This window comes from Felis catus, chromosome A3 (genome assembly GCF_018350175.1).
Source record: "Felis catus isolate Fca126 chromosome A3, F.catus_Fca126_mat1.0, whole genome shotgun sequence".
Lineage (NCBI taxonomy): Eukaryota > Metazoa > Chordata > Mammalia > Carnivora > Felidae > Felis > Felis catus.
Window position 1 is genome coordinate 63,513,703 of NC_058370.1, and position 17,035 is coordinate 63,530,737.

General features: G+C 37.6%; 1 protein-coding gene across 8 annotated transcripts in view; it reads left to right on the plus strand.

Moving 5' to 3' along the window:
* PLEKHH2 (pleckstrin homology, MyTH4 and FERM domain containing H2) overlaps positions 1-17,035 on the plus strand; it is a 119,728-nt gene that overhangs the window by 76,820 nt on the left and 25,873 nt on the right. For all 8 annotated transcript variants that reach the window (XM_045054150.1, XM_011281045.4, XM_045054149.1 and 5 more), the window contains 7 exons: positions 911-1,019; positions 1,954-2,066; positions 6,474-6,653; positions 8,690-8,787; positions 10,735-10,912; positions 12,046-12,201; positions 14,040-14,137. In XM_045054150.1, coding sequence (XP_044910085.1) covers positions 911-1,019; positions 1,954-2,066; positions 6,474-6,653; positions 8,690-8,787; positions 10,735-10,912; positions 12,046-12,201; positions 14,040-14,137 — 932 coding nt within the window. The remainder of the gene's footprint in view (positions 1-910; positions 1,020-1,953; positions 2,067-6,473; positions 6,654-8,689; positions 8,788-10,734; positions 10,913-12,045; positions 12,202-14,039; positions 14,138-17,035) is intronic.

Consider the following 17,035-nt stretch of genomic DNA (forward strand, 5'->3'; position numbering starts at 1 on the left):
TTTCTTTCATCAATGTTTTATAGTTTTTGGTGTACAAGTCTTTCACCTAGTTGGTTAAGTTTATTCCTAACTATTTTATTCTTTTTGATGCCATTGCAAATGAGATTTTTCCTTGATTGTTAGCATATAGAAGTGCAACTGACTTATGTGTGTTGATTTTGTATCCTGCAACTTTCCTGAATTCATTCATTAGTTCTAACAATGTTTTTGTGGACTCTTTAGGGTTTTCTATGTGTCAGATCCTATCATCTACAAACAGATAATTTTACTTCTTCCTTCCCAATTTGGATGCCTTTTATTTCTTTTTCTTGCCCTATTGCTCTGGCTGGGACTTCCAGTGCTATGTTGAATAAAAGTAGCAAGAGTGGGCATCCTTGCTTTGTTCCAGATCTTAGAGGAAAAGCTTTCAGTTTTTCACCATTGAGTGTGATATTAGATGTGGGTTTTTCTTGTGTGGCCTTTATTGTGTTGAGGTAAGTTCCTTCTGGATATTATTTTCTTCTTTAAATTTTCTGGATTTCCCAAGTATTTTTTATGTGTTATTCATATGTATTGAGAGTCAGATTTTAAATTTGATAGACTTTTTTGTGTTTCTTAAAAGAATATGAACTGGTTGTATTTATTCTAGTCTCTTAGCATCATATTAACTTACTTAATTTTATCATGCTTTTTGTAAGAAACATCTATAGAAAATAATAAAGTTTTAAACAATGGAAAAAGGTCCTATGTACATAATTCAAGAGAGCCTGCTTCAGAACTGTTCGACTAAGTGGCTTTTGGCTATTATTTAAAAATTAAAAAATTCTTCAGTGTCAAAGTTTTCTACTGTTTATGAAAGTTGTTTTTTTTCTTTAGGTCATCAAAAATTATATCTTAGTTAACATCTCTATTAATGTGTTTTGATTTTAAGGACACTTGGCTTTATCATTTGACTGTTGCGGCAGGAAGTAACAATGTAAATGTTGGATCTGAATTTGAACAGCTGGTTTGCAAACTGCTCAATATCGAAGGAGAACCTTGTAAGTTCACAACATATAAGGCTCTATAATTTATGAAATGGACTCCTTAGCCTAATGGAGTTTTCACTTTGTGAGTTCCTGTTTCCCTGCAATCTATCCATCTTTTCATTGGCTTTGTTTGTCCTGGGCCAAGATTCTCACTGTGGTTCTTAGGCTCCAGGGACACCATCATTCCCCAATATGCCATGTCCTATAACCTTTCTACCTTTGCTCACATTATTCCTTCTGCCTGAAACTCTCCCCTTCCTTCACATTTCTCACTAACCTGATAAAATCCTACCTACGTTAGGAATTCCCCTTGTCAGCAAGCCCACTCCACATCAGCATCTGGCTCATAAAAGGTACTGAATAAATGTTAAAACTATGTCCCAATGCACTTTGCATTTAACTCTTTTATAGCATTTGTTGCTTTGCATTGAGATTAATTTTTTATGGCTCAGGTGTCCTCATTGAGAGTCTAGATTCGATGTTGTGCTTTATGTAATACAGAGATCATATTTACTTGCAGTATCTAGTATAGGAATTTAATAAATTTTGGTTTTAGGAATGTCTTTAAGTTTCTCTTTCTTTATCTTTCTGTCTCCTTCTACTCTGGCTTCTCCTCTCTGTTTCTCTCCAGCTCCTTCTCAGAATCATTTCTCTACCTAGGTCACTGATCTTCAGCAAATTTCAGCTATGTCATAGTGCCCTGGTAGACTTGTTTCACATAGAATGTTAAGACCAAATTCTTCTAGATTTACTTTATTCACAGAAACATGAAAATCCCAATGACCTGGAAACTAAAATAAAATAATGTTACCAAAGGTTTTTCACGAACTGTAAGACTTAAAGCTGTGAGCCAGGCCTGAATAAGCTAATTTCTAAAGGGCTAATTAATGGGAGGCCAAAATAAGTGATTCTTGTGTTTTCTGTTTACATTTTATCATGTATGTAGCCTCTCAGATATGGAGACACCCTACTTTGTGTCACAGCAAAGAAGGAATCATTTTCCCACTGACAACACTACCCTCTGAAGCTCTACAGACAGAAGCTATTAAATTATTTAAGGTAAAATTTTATATGGACTTCTATGTTGCTAAAATTTTATTTGGAAAAAATAAAAATAAATAATTTTGGTTGTAAGGTTTCACTCTAAAAAATTTGAGGCGCCTGGGTGGCTCAGTCGGTTGGGCGTCCGACTTCAGCTCAGGTCACAATCTCGCGGTCCCTGAGTTTGAGCCCCGCGTCGGGCTCTGGGCTGACGGCTCAGAGCCTGGAGCCTGCTTCCGATTCTGTGTCTCCCTCTCTCTCTGCCCCTCCCCCATTCATGCTCTGTCTCTCTCTGTCTCAAAAATAAATAAACTTAAAGAAAGAAAGAAAAAATTTCAAAACATGATCATCATCATCTCATTAAGAAAATCTTCTGAAATAAAATTAGGTGAATTGAACATGCTTTCTGAACGAAGATTTGGGACTTACTGAAATAAACTGTACATGGTTTGGGCAGTGTGAAACAATGTCAGAAGAATCGTTTTCCCTTTAGCATCTCAAAAGGAGATATTTCTCACATCACACCTACCTCAGTGTTGGGACAGAGGAGTCAACATCCTTCTTCTCCAGTGCTATTCTCAAATTCTTACTACTCAACTTATTTTAGAAATCCCTGATCATTTGAGGGGATGCCTGGGTGGCTCAATCGGTTGAGTATCTGACTCTTGATTTTGGCTCAGGTCATGATCCCAGGGTCATGGGATTGAGCCTCACGTCCAGCTCCTCACTAAACGTGGAGCCTGCTTAAGATTCTTTCTCTCTCTCTCTCTCTCTCCCCTTCTTCCTTGCTCACTCGCTCTCTCAAAAAATAAATAAACAAGCAAACAAACAAACAAGCAAATAAAGTGTTTTAAAAAAAGAAATCCCTGATCACTTGAAATTTGCCATTCGACTGTATCACGCTTTATCCCCTCATCTCTCACTCACTTTCTGGTAACTCTTCAGATTTCGTTAGGATGTCGAATGACTTCGTTATCACTTCAGTCACCAATGCCATGTTCTTAAGATCCTGACCTTCTTAATGCCAAGCTTCACCTGTAGTCACCTTCATCTTCCCATTCTCCAACCCCACCATTCCTTACAAGTGCACTACTTCTAAAAGCTTCAATTCTAGCATCTCTTTCTAGAACCATAATCTCTTAGCCTATGAGCTCTCTTATTTTCTTATTCTTCAATTTTTTTTCTAAGACCTTTGTTTTGAGCCATTTATTTTCTTTGAGATCAAAAGAGAGCATGGTAACCATCACTTGGCTTTTCTTCTTTCTTTATCCAGTCTGGATGACTTTCATTAATACTCATAGTTCTTTGGGACCCATAATTCCATGCATTCTTCAGCCAAACCCCAACATAGGTCATTGCTGGTGTCCTGTCCACTTCCACATTGATCATGAGCACATGGCTAGAAAACATCAAACAACCAGGTGTGGGCTAGAGCCAATATACATCCATGGTCTTCACCCTCAGGGCTGAATCCCTCTCCTTTTGCTTATCTTTTGTCACACACAAACCCTCCAGTGCCCTACTCAATAATGTTGTTCACAACAAACTTCTATTTTATTGAGAAGATTAGAGGGCATCAGACATTATTCCGCCAAGCTCTCTCCCTGACATTTAAAAAAAAAATTAATGTTTATTTATTTTTTAGGGAGAGAGAGAGACAGAGCGTGAGCAGGAGAGGGGCAGAGAGACAGGGAAACACAGAATCCCAAGTAGGCTCCAGGCTCTGAGCTGTCAGCACAGAGCCCGATGCAGGGGTCACATTCCCAGACCGTGAGATCATGACCTGAGCCAAAGTTGGATGCTTAACCGATTGAGCCATGCAGGTGCCCCCCTGACAAACATTCTTTAATTTATTTTCTCCTCCTTTCCTCCAATCTCAGAATCTCATGCACCTTCGTGGATTCCGGTCTTGATTCCATATCAGGACCTCGGTATTTCATTTTGCCCTAGTTTCTTAAGGTCTCAATTTTTGTCTTTCTTTTTTGGCTTCTTCTTGCCTACATTCCTCCCATCTCAAAAAAAAAATATTAATTTGGGGGGTATGATATGATATGGTGGTTATGGGAAAGAAACCTTTATCAACTGGAGATCCATCCATACTGAAGTATTTTTTTAAGTTTATTTATTTATTTTGAGAGAGAGAGAGAATGAGCAGGGGAGGGGCAGAAGAGACTGAGAGAGAGAGAATCTCAAGCAGGCTCTGTGCTGCCAGCCCAGAACCTGACATGAGGCTTGAACTCACAAACCCATGCTGCTGTAAACATTGGCCCCTTTGAAACAGCATGCCTGTATCTCTTGGATAAATACCTAGTAGTGCACTTGCTGGGTCATACGGTAGTTCTATTTTTAATTTTATGAGGAACCTCCATACTATTTTCCAGAGTGGCTGCACCAGTTTGCATTCCCACCAGCATTGCAAAAGGGATTCTCTTTCTCTGCATCCTTGCCAATATCTGTTGCCTGAGTTGTTAATGTTAGCCATTCTGACAGGTGTAAGGTGGTATCTCATTGTGGTTTTGATTTGTATCTCCCTGATGATGAGTGATGTTGAGCATTTTTTCATGTGTTGTTGGCCATCTGGATGTCTTCTTTTGAAAAGTGTCTATTCGTGTCCTTTGCCCATTTCTTCACTGGATTATTTGCTTTTTGGGTGTGGAGTTTGAGAAGTTCTTTATAGATTTTGGATACTAACCCTTTATCTGATATGTTGTTTGCAAATATCTTTTCCCATTCTGTCGGTTGCCTTTTAGTTTTGCCGATTGTTTCCTTCACTGTGCAGAAGCTTTTTATTTTGATGAGGTCCCAATAGTTCATTTTTGCTTTTGTTTCCCTTGCCTGTAAAGATGTGTTGAGTAAGAAGTGTCTGCGGCCAAGATCAAATAGGCTTTTGCCTGCTTTCTCCTCGAGGATTTTGATGGCTTCCTGTCTTACATTTAGGTCTTTCATCCATTTTGAGTTTATTTCTGTGTATGGTGTAAGAAAGTGGTCCAGGTTCAGTCTTCTGTGTGTTGCTGTTAGTCAACAAAGTATTGGAAGTCTTCGCCTCTGCAATCAGACAACAGAAAAAAATAAAAGGCATCCAAATCAGCCAGGAGGAGGTCAAACTTTCACTCTTTGCAGATGACATGATACTCTATATGGAAAACCCTAAAGATTCCACCAAAAAACTGCTAGAACTGATTCATGAATTCAGCAAAGTTGCAGGATATAAAATTAATGCACAGAAATCGGTTGTATTCCTATACGCCAACAATGAAGCAACAGAAAGAGAAATCAAGGAATTGATCCCATTTACAGTTGCACCAAAAACCATAAAATACCTAGGAATAAATCTAACCAAAGAGGTGAAAAATCTATACACTGAAAACTATAGAAAGCTTATGAAAGAAATTGAAGGCACAAAAAAAATGGAAAAAGATTCCATGCTCCCGTGTAGGAAGAAGAAATATTGTTAAAATGTCAATACTACCTAAAGAATCTACATATTCAATGCAATCCCTATCAAAAGAACACCAGCATGCTTCACAGAGCTAGAACAAATAATCCTAAAATTTGTATGGAACCAGAAAAGACCCCGAATGGCCAAAGCAATCTGGAAAAAGAAAACCAAAGCAGGAAGCATCACAATCTCGGACTTCAAGCTGTATTAGAAAGCTGTAATCATCAAGACAGTATGGTTACTGGCACAAGAACAGACACTCAGATTAATGGAACAGAACAGAGAACCCAGAAATGGACCCACAAATGTATGGCCAACTAATCTTTGACAAAGCAAGGAAGATTATCCAATGGAATAAAGACAGTCTCTTCAGCACGTGGTGCTGGGAAAACTGGACAGCGACATGTTCTGTATACTTTTTAAATGAATGCATATTCTGCTCTTGGGTGGAATTTTCTATACATGTCAATTAGGTCAAGTTGGTTAATAGTGTTGTTCAAGTTTTCTAAATCTTTAATGATTTTCTGTCCACTTGTTCTCTCAATTATTAAGAAAGGGATATTGAAATCTCCAGCTCTAATTGTGGATTCGCCCGTTTCCCTTTGCAATCCTATCAGGTTTTGCTCCATAAATGTGGAAGCTGTGTTATTAAGTATGTATATGTTCAGGACTGTTATGTCCTCTAGCAGAACTGACCCCATTATCATTATAAAATGACCCTCTTTATCTCTGGCAGAATTCCTTGCTCTGAATTCTACTTTGTCCGATTTGTTTTTGTTTTTTGTTTGTTTGTTTTTTGCTTTTTTTTTTTACATTGATATTAATGTAGCCACTCCAGATTTCTTTGGTTAGTGTTATCATAATATATCTTATTCCATTCTTTTAAAGAAAAACTGTTGCTATGAAGAGAATTGATATAATTCATGCAGAATAAATCTAATCATTTCTCACCTTGAATATGTCTTTTTGTTTTTTGTTTAATTCAGACATGCCAGCTCTTTATAAATGCAGCAGTTGACTCCCCTGCGATTGATTACCATATATCTCTAGCCCAGAGTGCTTTGCAAATCTGTCTGACACATCCTGAGCTACAGAATGAAATTTGCTGTCAGCTCATTAAACAGACAAGACGGAGACAGCCACAGAATCAACCAGGACCGCTGCAGGTATATATTGATACATATACATGCAATTTAAGACGATGTTGTTTTCCTCACTGTAAGAATGATACATATTCAATATAGACATTTCAAAAATACAGAAAGTATGAAAAGGAAAAGTAGCTATTAATATTTTGATATGTATTCTTTCAGGTTACTTATGTATTTATATGTTCCTATATAAATAAAGCTGTATGTGAGTATATTTATGCACACTTAGTTTTTCACATTACTAAAGTTGTAGTGTGCATACTACTTCTGTAAAATTGTAGACTGTAATCATTTCCCCTATATTCTTCAATATTCTTCAAAAACATTAATGGTGTATTGATATCAATTGCTACACATTTAGGTTTTTCCGGTCATTTTTCTTATAACAAATTCCCCTATAGTAGACAACTTTGAACCTAAACCCTGTGTACAAGTCCACCAAATTTCTTTGAATCCATTTCTAGAATTTCCATATATCTTGAACAATGTTCAGTGTAATACTCCTTTAAATTCTTCCCAGGTAAAGAGTGGTATTTCATTATTGACTTAGGATACGTTTCTTTAACTATTAGTGCAGCTGAGTATATTTTCAGGTGGCTTTTGGTCACTGAAGTTTGCTCTTCCATGAATGCCTGTTTTAATCTTTGCTTATTAACCCCCTATTAACTGCAGGATGAAACAGAAATTTCTTACCCTCACAAATAGTACTCTCACGGGATCTAGGTTTAATGGGACTTGAAGCTTATCCAGTTTAAGCTTATACTATTACTAATGTGTTACTTTTTTTTAATGTTACTTTCACACATTTTAAAAGAACATAGGATCATGTAAATACACTCCATAGGGCCCTTTCCCAGGCCTTGGAGGGCCCATGCACGAGCGAGGTTGGAAGTTTAAGCTTCATTTGCATTGAGGGCCCTTCATAATCTAGCTCCTCTTTCTCCACTTCACTTTGTGCATCCTGCAACCAGCATACACTGAAAGGATAAATGCACCCCATTCTTCAGACACACTGTGTGTTTGCATATCCTCCACCTTGAACCTGCCATTTTTACTGTTACCTGCATCCCCCTTCTCTCTTCCCACCCTGTAGACTTTATAGTCAGCCCAGGCAACATCTCTTCTGTGAATTCTTCCCTGACTCCCACAGTAGATAGTCATTCCCTCCACTGGTTATACTTAAAAAAATTATGACATGGTATTAACCATGTTACATTGTAAATTATTGTAAAATACATAACTCTTCTCCTAGACTGTAGGTAACTCAAGAGGACAGTACCTTTTTCCCCTTCTTTTTCATATAACATTCATAAAATGATTGAAAATATACTTAATCAAAAATAATAAAGGAGAAAAGAGAGTACAGGACAGAACAAAAGAAAAAACTAAATACAATCCTATTATAAAAAGATAATCTCTGCTAATATTTTATACTTGCCGCATATATGCGGCATATATGGCCATATATATACATATATATATATACACACATATATATATACACACATATACACACACACACATTTTTATATATATGGCCATATATATATATATATTTATATATATATGTATATATATATATATATATATATACACACACATATATAAATATATATGCATGTATGTGTGAATAGATTGGTTGTGGTTTGGGGTATATGATTTTTTACTGTTTTTCAGTCTGTGTTTCCTCATAGCCAGTACTGTATTTCAATGAATGAGTAAATACATAAATGAACAAAAAAGGAACGATGTCCCTAATCTTTGAGTATGATGTCAAAAAAGACTACCCTATCTACATGGCCTTTGGTAACTTAGTTGTGGACAATAGCATATACGACTTAGATGGATTATGGAATGTGGAGGAGGTTTTATGTTTTTATATATTATAAATGCTCTAAGCAGATAATGTTGATGTGGAAGAAGCAAAAACATTTGGGGGCCAAGAAAGACTATCATCATCCCTTTCCTCATAATCTGTCAGTTACACTGATTCTCACATGGATCTCTGACTGCCAGATGGTGTCTAACCTATGGTGCTTCTCTTTGCCCAGGGCTGGCAGCTCTTGGCTCTCTGTGTTGGGCTCTTCCTTCCCCATCATCCTTTCCTGTGGCTCCTCAGGCTCCACCTAAAGAGGAATGCAGATTCCAGGTGTGCAGAAAACTAGCCAGCTGAACCGTTTGTGTGGTCTCTGAAAGTCTACAATAAGTCATAAGTATTTAGTAACCTGTCAGGTATATTTGTGGAAGAAACGTGTGAAACAAAAGTGGGTACAGGAAGCCCTTGGTTACCGTTTATTTGAGGCTTGGAAAATATTTCCTTTGTTATGTTAAATCTCTTACAGGAGATTGCAATAAGAGCTTGAAAAACTGACCAAGAATATATTTTTTTAATTTTATTTTTTTAATTTACATCCACATCAGCATATAGTGCAAAAATGATTTCAGGAGTATGACAAAGAATATTTTTAAGTGAAAAGTCTATGTACTTTTCAGGGATGAATGACTTAGCATTAGTGGGTGCTCATTCAATAAAAGCAAGTGTTTTGTTTCCTTCATTTTCCCTGTGGCTACTTTTCTCTACATTGAATTCTTTTTTTTTTTTTTTAAATGCTTATTTACTTTTGAGAGAGAGACAGAATGCAAGTTGGGGAGGGGCAGAGAGTGGGGGAGACAGAATCTGAAGCAGGCTCTAGGCTCTGAACTGTCAGCACAGAGCCTGATGTGGGGCTCAAACTCATGAACTGTGAGATCATGACCTGAGCTGAAATTGGACACTGAAGCCACTGAGCCACCCAGGCACCCCATCTCTACTTGAATTCTTTTATGTAGGAAAACTTCCCTGATGGTTTTCCCTCCTCTTATGCTTGTGTGTATTTGAATTACTTCAGAATTTTTACTCCCTTCGAAAAGACATCTAAAATCCAACTGTCAGAATAACTTTCTTACAGTGAGACCCACGGCACCCAGCCAAGGCTTATCAGGATCATTTTGTGCAACAAGTTCACGTTAGGTGCTTAAATAGACTCTGGGTCTAAAACAGACCAACACAATGAGACAAAACAACTTGGAAATAGTGGGAAAGTATTCCCCAATTCAGATTATATTTTGGAGACTGTGATCAAAGTTGTGTGACTTTATTTATTTGTTTGTTTGTTTGCTTATTTATTTTCATTTATTGAGTTTGTTTTTAAGTAATCTCTACACCCAACATGGGGCTTGAACTCAAGACCCCAAGATGCAGAGTCCCATTCTCTTCCAGCTGAGCCAGGCAGGCGCCCCAACATCATGTGATTTTAGTTGCAGTCACTGAAGAGCCCCTAGACAAAGGGTGACATTTTACAGATTTTATTTTTACGTAATCTCTATGCCAAACCTGGGGCTCAAAGTCACACCTCTGAGATCAAGAGACACACACTCTACCAACTGAGCCAGCCAAGCGCCCCTAAATGGTGACATTTTAAAGTCTGCCTAGAAGGCACTTCACAACACAAATATATTTGGAGGTATTATCAATCTGCTTTCATAAAAATTGTATGTAACAAATGAGGACAAATAAGATCTCTATCCAGCTTTTGTATTTATTTACTCCAGAGGTTTTGTTTAATGCTTAAAATTTTTTACGAAGTGCATGTTTTATAGGGTAAAGAGAGAAAATACATCTATTTGTTTTTTTGGAGATATTTTTCCTACCTTGTTTAGCAGTCAAGCACTAACCTCAAAGGAGAACTCTGCTACATCATGTTTTTCCTGAGTTATCCTATACTATTTTTATACAATTATTTCCTTTGTGTTTGTTAATGCAATTACTGTATTTTGACTGTATAATGACTGGTAACTTTAAATTCATTTTGTGATGATAATAATACAATAAAGAGGGAAAATGCTTTGTGGGGAAGTTAGATTCAGTCAGTTGCAAAAGTGAAGAAACTAGAATTTGAGAAAAGTTGTAACACTTTAACAACTCAACTCTAACAACTTTTATCAAAAAGAAAAAATATTGTCAAAATTAGCATAATACATTGTAATGTACATGTACCTAATGTATTAGGGCGTCTTAAATTTATTCCTAGGCTTTATCTTAAGTTGTATATTATAGGACAGAATTTGGAAAATATGCCATTTACTGCCAACGGTGCGTAGAAAGAACACAACAAAATGGAGACAGAGAAGCAAGACCCTCAAGGATGGAAATCCTTTCAACCCTTCTTCGAAACCCTTATCATCATTCTTTGCCGTTCAGTATCCCCGTGCACTTCATGAATGGGATCTATCAGGTGGGTTACGCTTTCTGGCTGATGAAAGCATGCTTGCTTAACCTTGAATCGTGCGTGTGTCCTCTGTGGAACAGAGAAGTGAGACTGCCTACCTACCTTTGTCAGCAGCTGGCAGTGACCGTAAATGTGCAAATATGTTACGTCTTCTATCAGAACAGCTGAGTTTTGAAACCATTGTGCTAAGAAGGATTCAAATTGCAATTCACATTGAGCCAAATAAGGGAGGAATTTTACCGCCCTTACAACTCTCATGGAAAAAATCAAAAATACTTTGGTTGATGCCTTTCCCAACCAGTGTACTTGCTAGATGAGAAAATAATTACTGAGTGGGTGTGTACAAGTTTAGTCTTTTTGAAGTCTCCAGATCTCAGGAATTATGTGGGAAAACTCCTCCAGGCCCTTCCAGCTCTCAGATATAGATGTTCGCTTATTACCTGAAGCAAACATGTTCCAAAGCTGGCAATTAGTCTTTGTAGCCAGAGTTTTTTTTTTTTTATCACAGAATTCAGATAAGTAACTGCATATTAAAGGAACAGACATTATTTATTTTTCTGTATTTATTCATTTTTAATTGAAGTGCAGTTTACACACAATGTTAATTACTTTCAGGTGTACAATATGGTGATTCGACATTTATATACATTACTTAATGATCACAAAGATAAGTCTAGTTACCATCTGTCAGCATACAAAGTTATCACAAGGATATTGACTATATTCCCTATGCTCTACTTACATCCCTGTGGCTGTTTAAGCGCATTTCTTGTGCATTTTTTTTCATTTGCTTAAATATTTCATGTTGTACTGTAGTTCTTGGTTTGCTTTTAACGGGTAGGCATGATATCTCTGCAAGATGTTTATAGCTGTCAAATGATCTTTGTATTTTGAATTCATGTCTGTTGGCTGAAGCCAAGATTTCTGAATTCTTACAGCAAGCTAGCAATTAAGATGACATTAATTTTCTCCAGTGGAGCTGTGGCGTGGGGGGGAGTTTAAGCATCTAGATAAATATACGTTATCATTAATCATGCATCAAATATAGCCTGTTTCTCCCTTAAATCCTTTTTGAAAGTTAAGTTTGAAATGTACATAGTTGCTTTTATTAAGAGAACAATGTTGTTATTTCTGCTTAGGTAGTTGGATTTGATGCGTCCACCACAGTGGAAGAGTTTTTGAATACTTTGAACCAGGATACAGGCATGAGAAAGCCAACACAGTCTGGCTTTGCATTATTCACAGATGATCCTTCTGGCAGGGATTTAGAGCATTGTCTTCAAGGAAACGTTAAGGTAAAGCCGACTCCTTTTAAGAAGGCAGACCCCACCAACAGCAAAGAAGCTACTTTTTGCTATTTGCAAAAGGCTTATTAGGTCAAGAGGTTTCAAAAATTCTAAGTAATCTAATCTTCCCAATAAAAAAGGGTTGCAGGACTTTGTTGAAGTCGTCGAATTCTTGACACAATCTGCACACACACATATTCCATGTTAAGATAGGGGAAGGATTAGTAATAGCAACATTGCCCCAACTAGTAGGGTAATAAGAGTGGACGTATGGAAGCTCTAATAAAATAGCTTTTTATTGTACTCATTCACAAGATAATACTTCTTTCCGCTGTTGGAGGAGCTGGGCTAGTCCCTGTTCACAGTGAACTTATGATTTGCTTCGGGAGGAGCAGCCTTATACACTGATAACCTTAAACTAGAATTGAAAGTGATAAATGTTTTAAGAGTGCTGTGAATATTCCACAGATGGAGAGATTAAGTTCAGCACGAGAAAATAAGGCAGAGTTGAACTGGACTTTGAAGGATGGGTAGAAAATGGACCTATGGAGATAAAGAAGGAATTCCAAACATAAGGAAAATCACGAACGAAGATGGAAAATTGGAAGACTTTTAAAAACTCTTTCCTAGGTCATAGTAAAATGACACTAACAAAGTTTCCAGGTAGCAATGGCAACAGTTAGAAATAGAGAATATGGAACCATAAGGAACCTGATCGGAATTAGCCCACTTATTTTGCAAACAAGGAAGCTGAACCCCAAGAGCAAAAAATGATTTACCCCAAATCACACAGCTAGAACTGGGTCTGGACCCTTTCCCTACTTGATACGGTCCTTGATTGCTCTCGGGAGTAAGTGCCTGTTACGGGGCGAAGGTTTCCCTATGATTCAAAGATGAAAGAATTGGGGCAGAATAGGAGAAGAAACAGACTCATAAGCAGTAGCTGCCATAAGTTTAGAGGACATGAAATGTCAGTTCTTTCGTCAAACTATCAAAGCCCAGCTTCACTTGCAGGTCAACCTGTTGGGGCTTGAAGGGGTTCCACCGAATACTGTTGAAGTTCATACTTAGCTCATTAGGAATGTTGGTTGGTAGGTGTGCTACCATCCCCCCACCCCTACACCCCTGCCTATGTGGCTACATATTGAGAAATCTAGATAAGTGAATGTCTTTTTCTCCTCAGCTCCAGCTATGTCCTATTTAGTTCAGCAAATTCAAATGTAAATTTTGAGACACACATTCCTAGAGCACTGTTGTTAATAATTAGTCAAGAAGATAAACTAGCATTTTTGGTTGACTTGAGCTGAGTAAACGTTAGGGGCTTTGCTGAATAACTGCTTATCACATGGTTGTGAAAACTTTTATTTATAATTCTCTAAATGACCTGTTGAAAAACAAGCAAACGTTTATTTGGTTCCTGAAGAATTTTTATTCTTTCCCAATCAAAGAATCTTAAGACTATATTTCAAGTGTCTTTGAGATAACTTCAGTTATTCCAGTCTTCATAAACTCAGAAGGTGGAAAAGTTGCTGCTTCCGTGACTAAATTATGAAGTAATTCCTGGAATCTTCTTGTTTCTCATGTAGTCTTTCATTAAGATTCCTTTTTGAGTAAGAAATTCATGGCTACAGTCCAGAGTTCATGGGTGTCCAAAAGGATAAGTGGACCAAAGAGCAATTTATAATTAAATCTAAAACCAAGGGTACACCAGAGCTTAAAACAAATGGCTTCAGTCCATTTGGTTTGATCATATTAACTGGAAATTTTTCAGTTTGCAGACATGCTTGTCTTCCAAAAGTGCTGATTTAAAAATTGCTATAAATCCCCAATTTCCACTTCCCTTCTAGATTTGTGACATTATTTCTAAGTGGGAACAGGCTTCCAAAGAACAGCAGCCTGGGAAATGGGAAGGTACGAGAACTGTTCGTCTGACTTATAAAAACAGGTGTGTAATGCCGTATCCAAACACCAAAATATGTGTGTACCGTTACGTTCACATCATGCGCCTATGGCTTTCTATTGAATAGCCTTGCAAGTTACAGTATTTGTTTGTGTGTTCGTTTTTCTGTAAAAGGAAACTCTACTTCTCTAAGAAGAAACTGTCACATAAGATTTTGTTTCTAGCTCTAGTCTCTTCATGTCATGGATGGCTGTATTTTATAAAAATATGCATGTGGACAAAGATTAGAAAAAAACTATTAAGAAAGAATAGCTTCTCTCTTAGGGTGGTCGGTACAAGGGTGAGTTTTTTTCACTTTCAAAAATTTCTTTAACGTCACAATCTTTTCATAAAGACTAAATACTCAAATACCCTCCTGAAGATCTGTAGTAAGAAGAAATATTTCTGGGACGCTTGGCTGGCTCAGTTAGAAGAGCATGCGAGTCTTGATCTCAAGGTCATGAGTTCAGGTCTCATGTAGGGTATAGAGATTATTTAAATAATAAAACTTAAAAGAATTTTTTTAAAAGAAGAAATGTTTCTGTTCACTCAAGTCTTTTAAGAAGTCACATGCTCATATTCTCATTCTTTCAGATTCCCTCTTTTTCTCTCTGTAATTTTTTAGCTTCACCTGTAGGCCAGGCACTCCGCTAGATGCTCTGAATAAAGTGGTAACAGAAGCAGACATAAACACAGTCCCCGATCTTTTGAATTGATAGTCTAGTTAATCATACAATAACTCTAATGAACACATAATTACACACTAAGTTCTCTGAAAGAAAAGAATGTGGTCCTGTAAGAGCGCACAGGAAGAGGCCTGACCTAGACTGGAGGCATCGGGAGACTTCTTTGAGGAAATGATGTTTATGCCAGGGTCGGAAGGGGGCTGGAAGTGGCAGCATGGAAATGAATAGAAAAGGATGTTCCAAAGCCTGTAGAGGGAAAGCTGCTTGGAGGGTTTCAGGAACTGGGGAAAAGCCAGTGGGCCTGGAGCACATATCTTCCCAACAGATACAGTTTTTTTTGTAAGTTTATTTGTTTTGAAAGAGAGCTAGCAGGGGAGGAGCAGAGACAGAGGGAGAGAGAATCCCAAGTAGGCTCTGCACCGTCAGCACAGAGCCCGACGTGGGGCTTAAACTCACAAACCTGAGCTGAGCTGAGATCAAGAGTTGGACACTTAACCGACTGAGCCACCCAGGGGCCCCCAACAGATACAATTTTCATATACTTTGGCATATGATCAGAAACTAGATTTTCCTTGCTTCTTTTTTAAAAATATCTTCTTTTCTTCCATGTGTCAGCAGAAGGTAGTACTTAGTAAACAGTGTTCATTGACCAGGTGACAATTAACTGTACAAAAAAATTGAAAAGGTATTTTGATGATTTTATTTGGCTCTTATAGTCTATAAAATAAGGAATCTAAAATATGAGAATGAAAGAATTACTGGTGGAATTACTGGTGAAGTAGTTACTTCTTTCAGAGGCTTTTGAAAGATGGTCATAGGCCTAAAACTGGAATGTAAGAAGTAAAGACACTATATACGTAAAGAATGTGATAGCCTTTGATCCAATTTGGGATTTCTTTTTCTAATGATCAGTCCCACAGATATATCCATATGCATGAACGAGAGTATTCCAGTGTACCCCAGTTTCTTCCTTGCCATGGATTTTATAACAGTGAAAAATAAGTGTTGGAAGGGACTTACATGTTTATTACTAGGGGAACGGTTAAATAAATGTGGTGCATTCCTATTGTAGACTCCTCTCCTACAGTCAGCCACTAAAGGCCACCCACTGTTTGAATGGATTCCTTTGATCTGAATAAATGGTGGTCATGAGCCATTGGAGCTTCTCTGTTTAGGCGCTCATGAACTATGGCAATTTGCAAGAGTTCTGAGTAACAAGAAGGTGACTGTTAAGCTTTGATATCTAAGGTTTTAAAATCCTACTTCCTGGAGATAAGCAGGATTACTTAGCTAATGGAAATCTAATAGGCTCTCCTGGAAGAACCCATTTCCACTGATGGTAGCCTTTATCTGTGGTCCTTTGGTGACTGGCAAGAATAGCAGGCTGGAAGACTTAGACTTTCCAGATGATTTTGGTTTAGTCCTATGGTTGCTGGAGCAGTTATTCTCAAAGAGAGGGCCCTAGACCAGCAACTTCAGGATCCCATGGAAACACATTAGAATGCAAATTATTGAGGCCCCTGGGTGGCTCAGTGGTTAAGTGTCTGACTGTTGATTCGGCTCAGGTCATGATCTCAACAGTTTGTAGGTTTGACCCCCGTGTCAGGCTCCCCGCTGATGGTGTGGTGTCTGCTTGGGATTTTCTTTCTCTCTCTCCCTCTCTCTCTCAAAATAAATAAATAAACTTAAAAAAAAAAAGAAATGCAAATTATTGCGCACCATTACAGACCTACTGAGTCCAGCAGAATCTCTGGACATTAAAGAGTCTGTGTTTTAGCAATTCTCCAGGTAATTCTTACACATACTGACTTTCGAGAAGCACTGATCTGGAGATCCCCATTGCTGCCCTGTCTCTTAATGTTACCTTTTGTTGAAGACAGCCAGCTCCTGGACTTGACCTGCCATATACCTTTATGGAGAGAGGTTCAGGAATTCTCATCTGGTTTTATTGGAACTAAATGGAATTATTTCCATGTCTAAGACTATTCCTAATAATGTGTACCTTATGAATGCTTAATACATACTAATTCTGTCTGTGATAGCTATGGTTAGAACCCAAATTAAATTTGGATGAAATGCAGAAAGGTAGTTCGAAACAGAGATTAGAGTAATAATCCAAGTCTAGCAAATGGCACTAGAAGGGACAAAGAGAGTTGTGAATAATACATAATAAAGATTGATTGCCTTGTAAAAAAAAAAAAAAAAAAGTCCCATGACA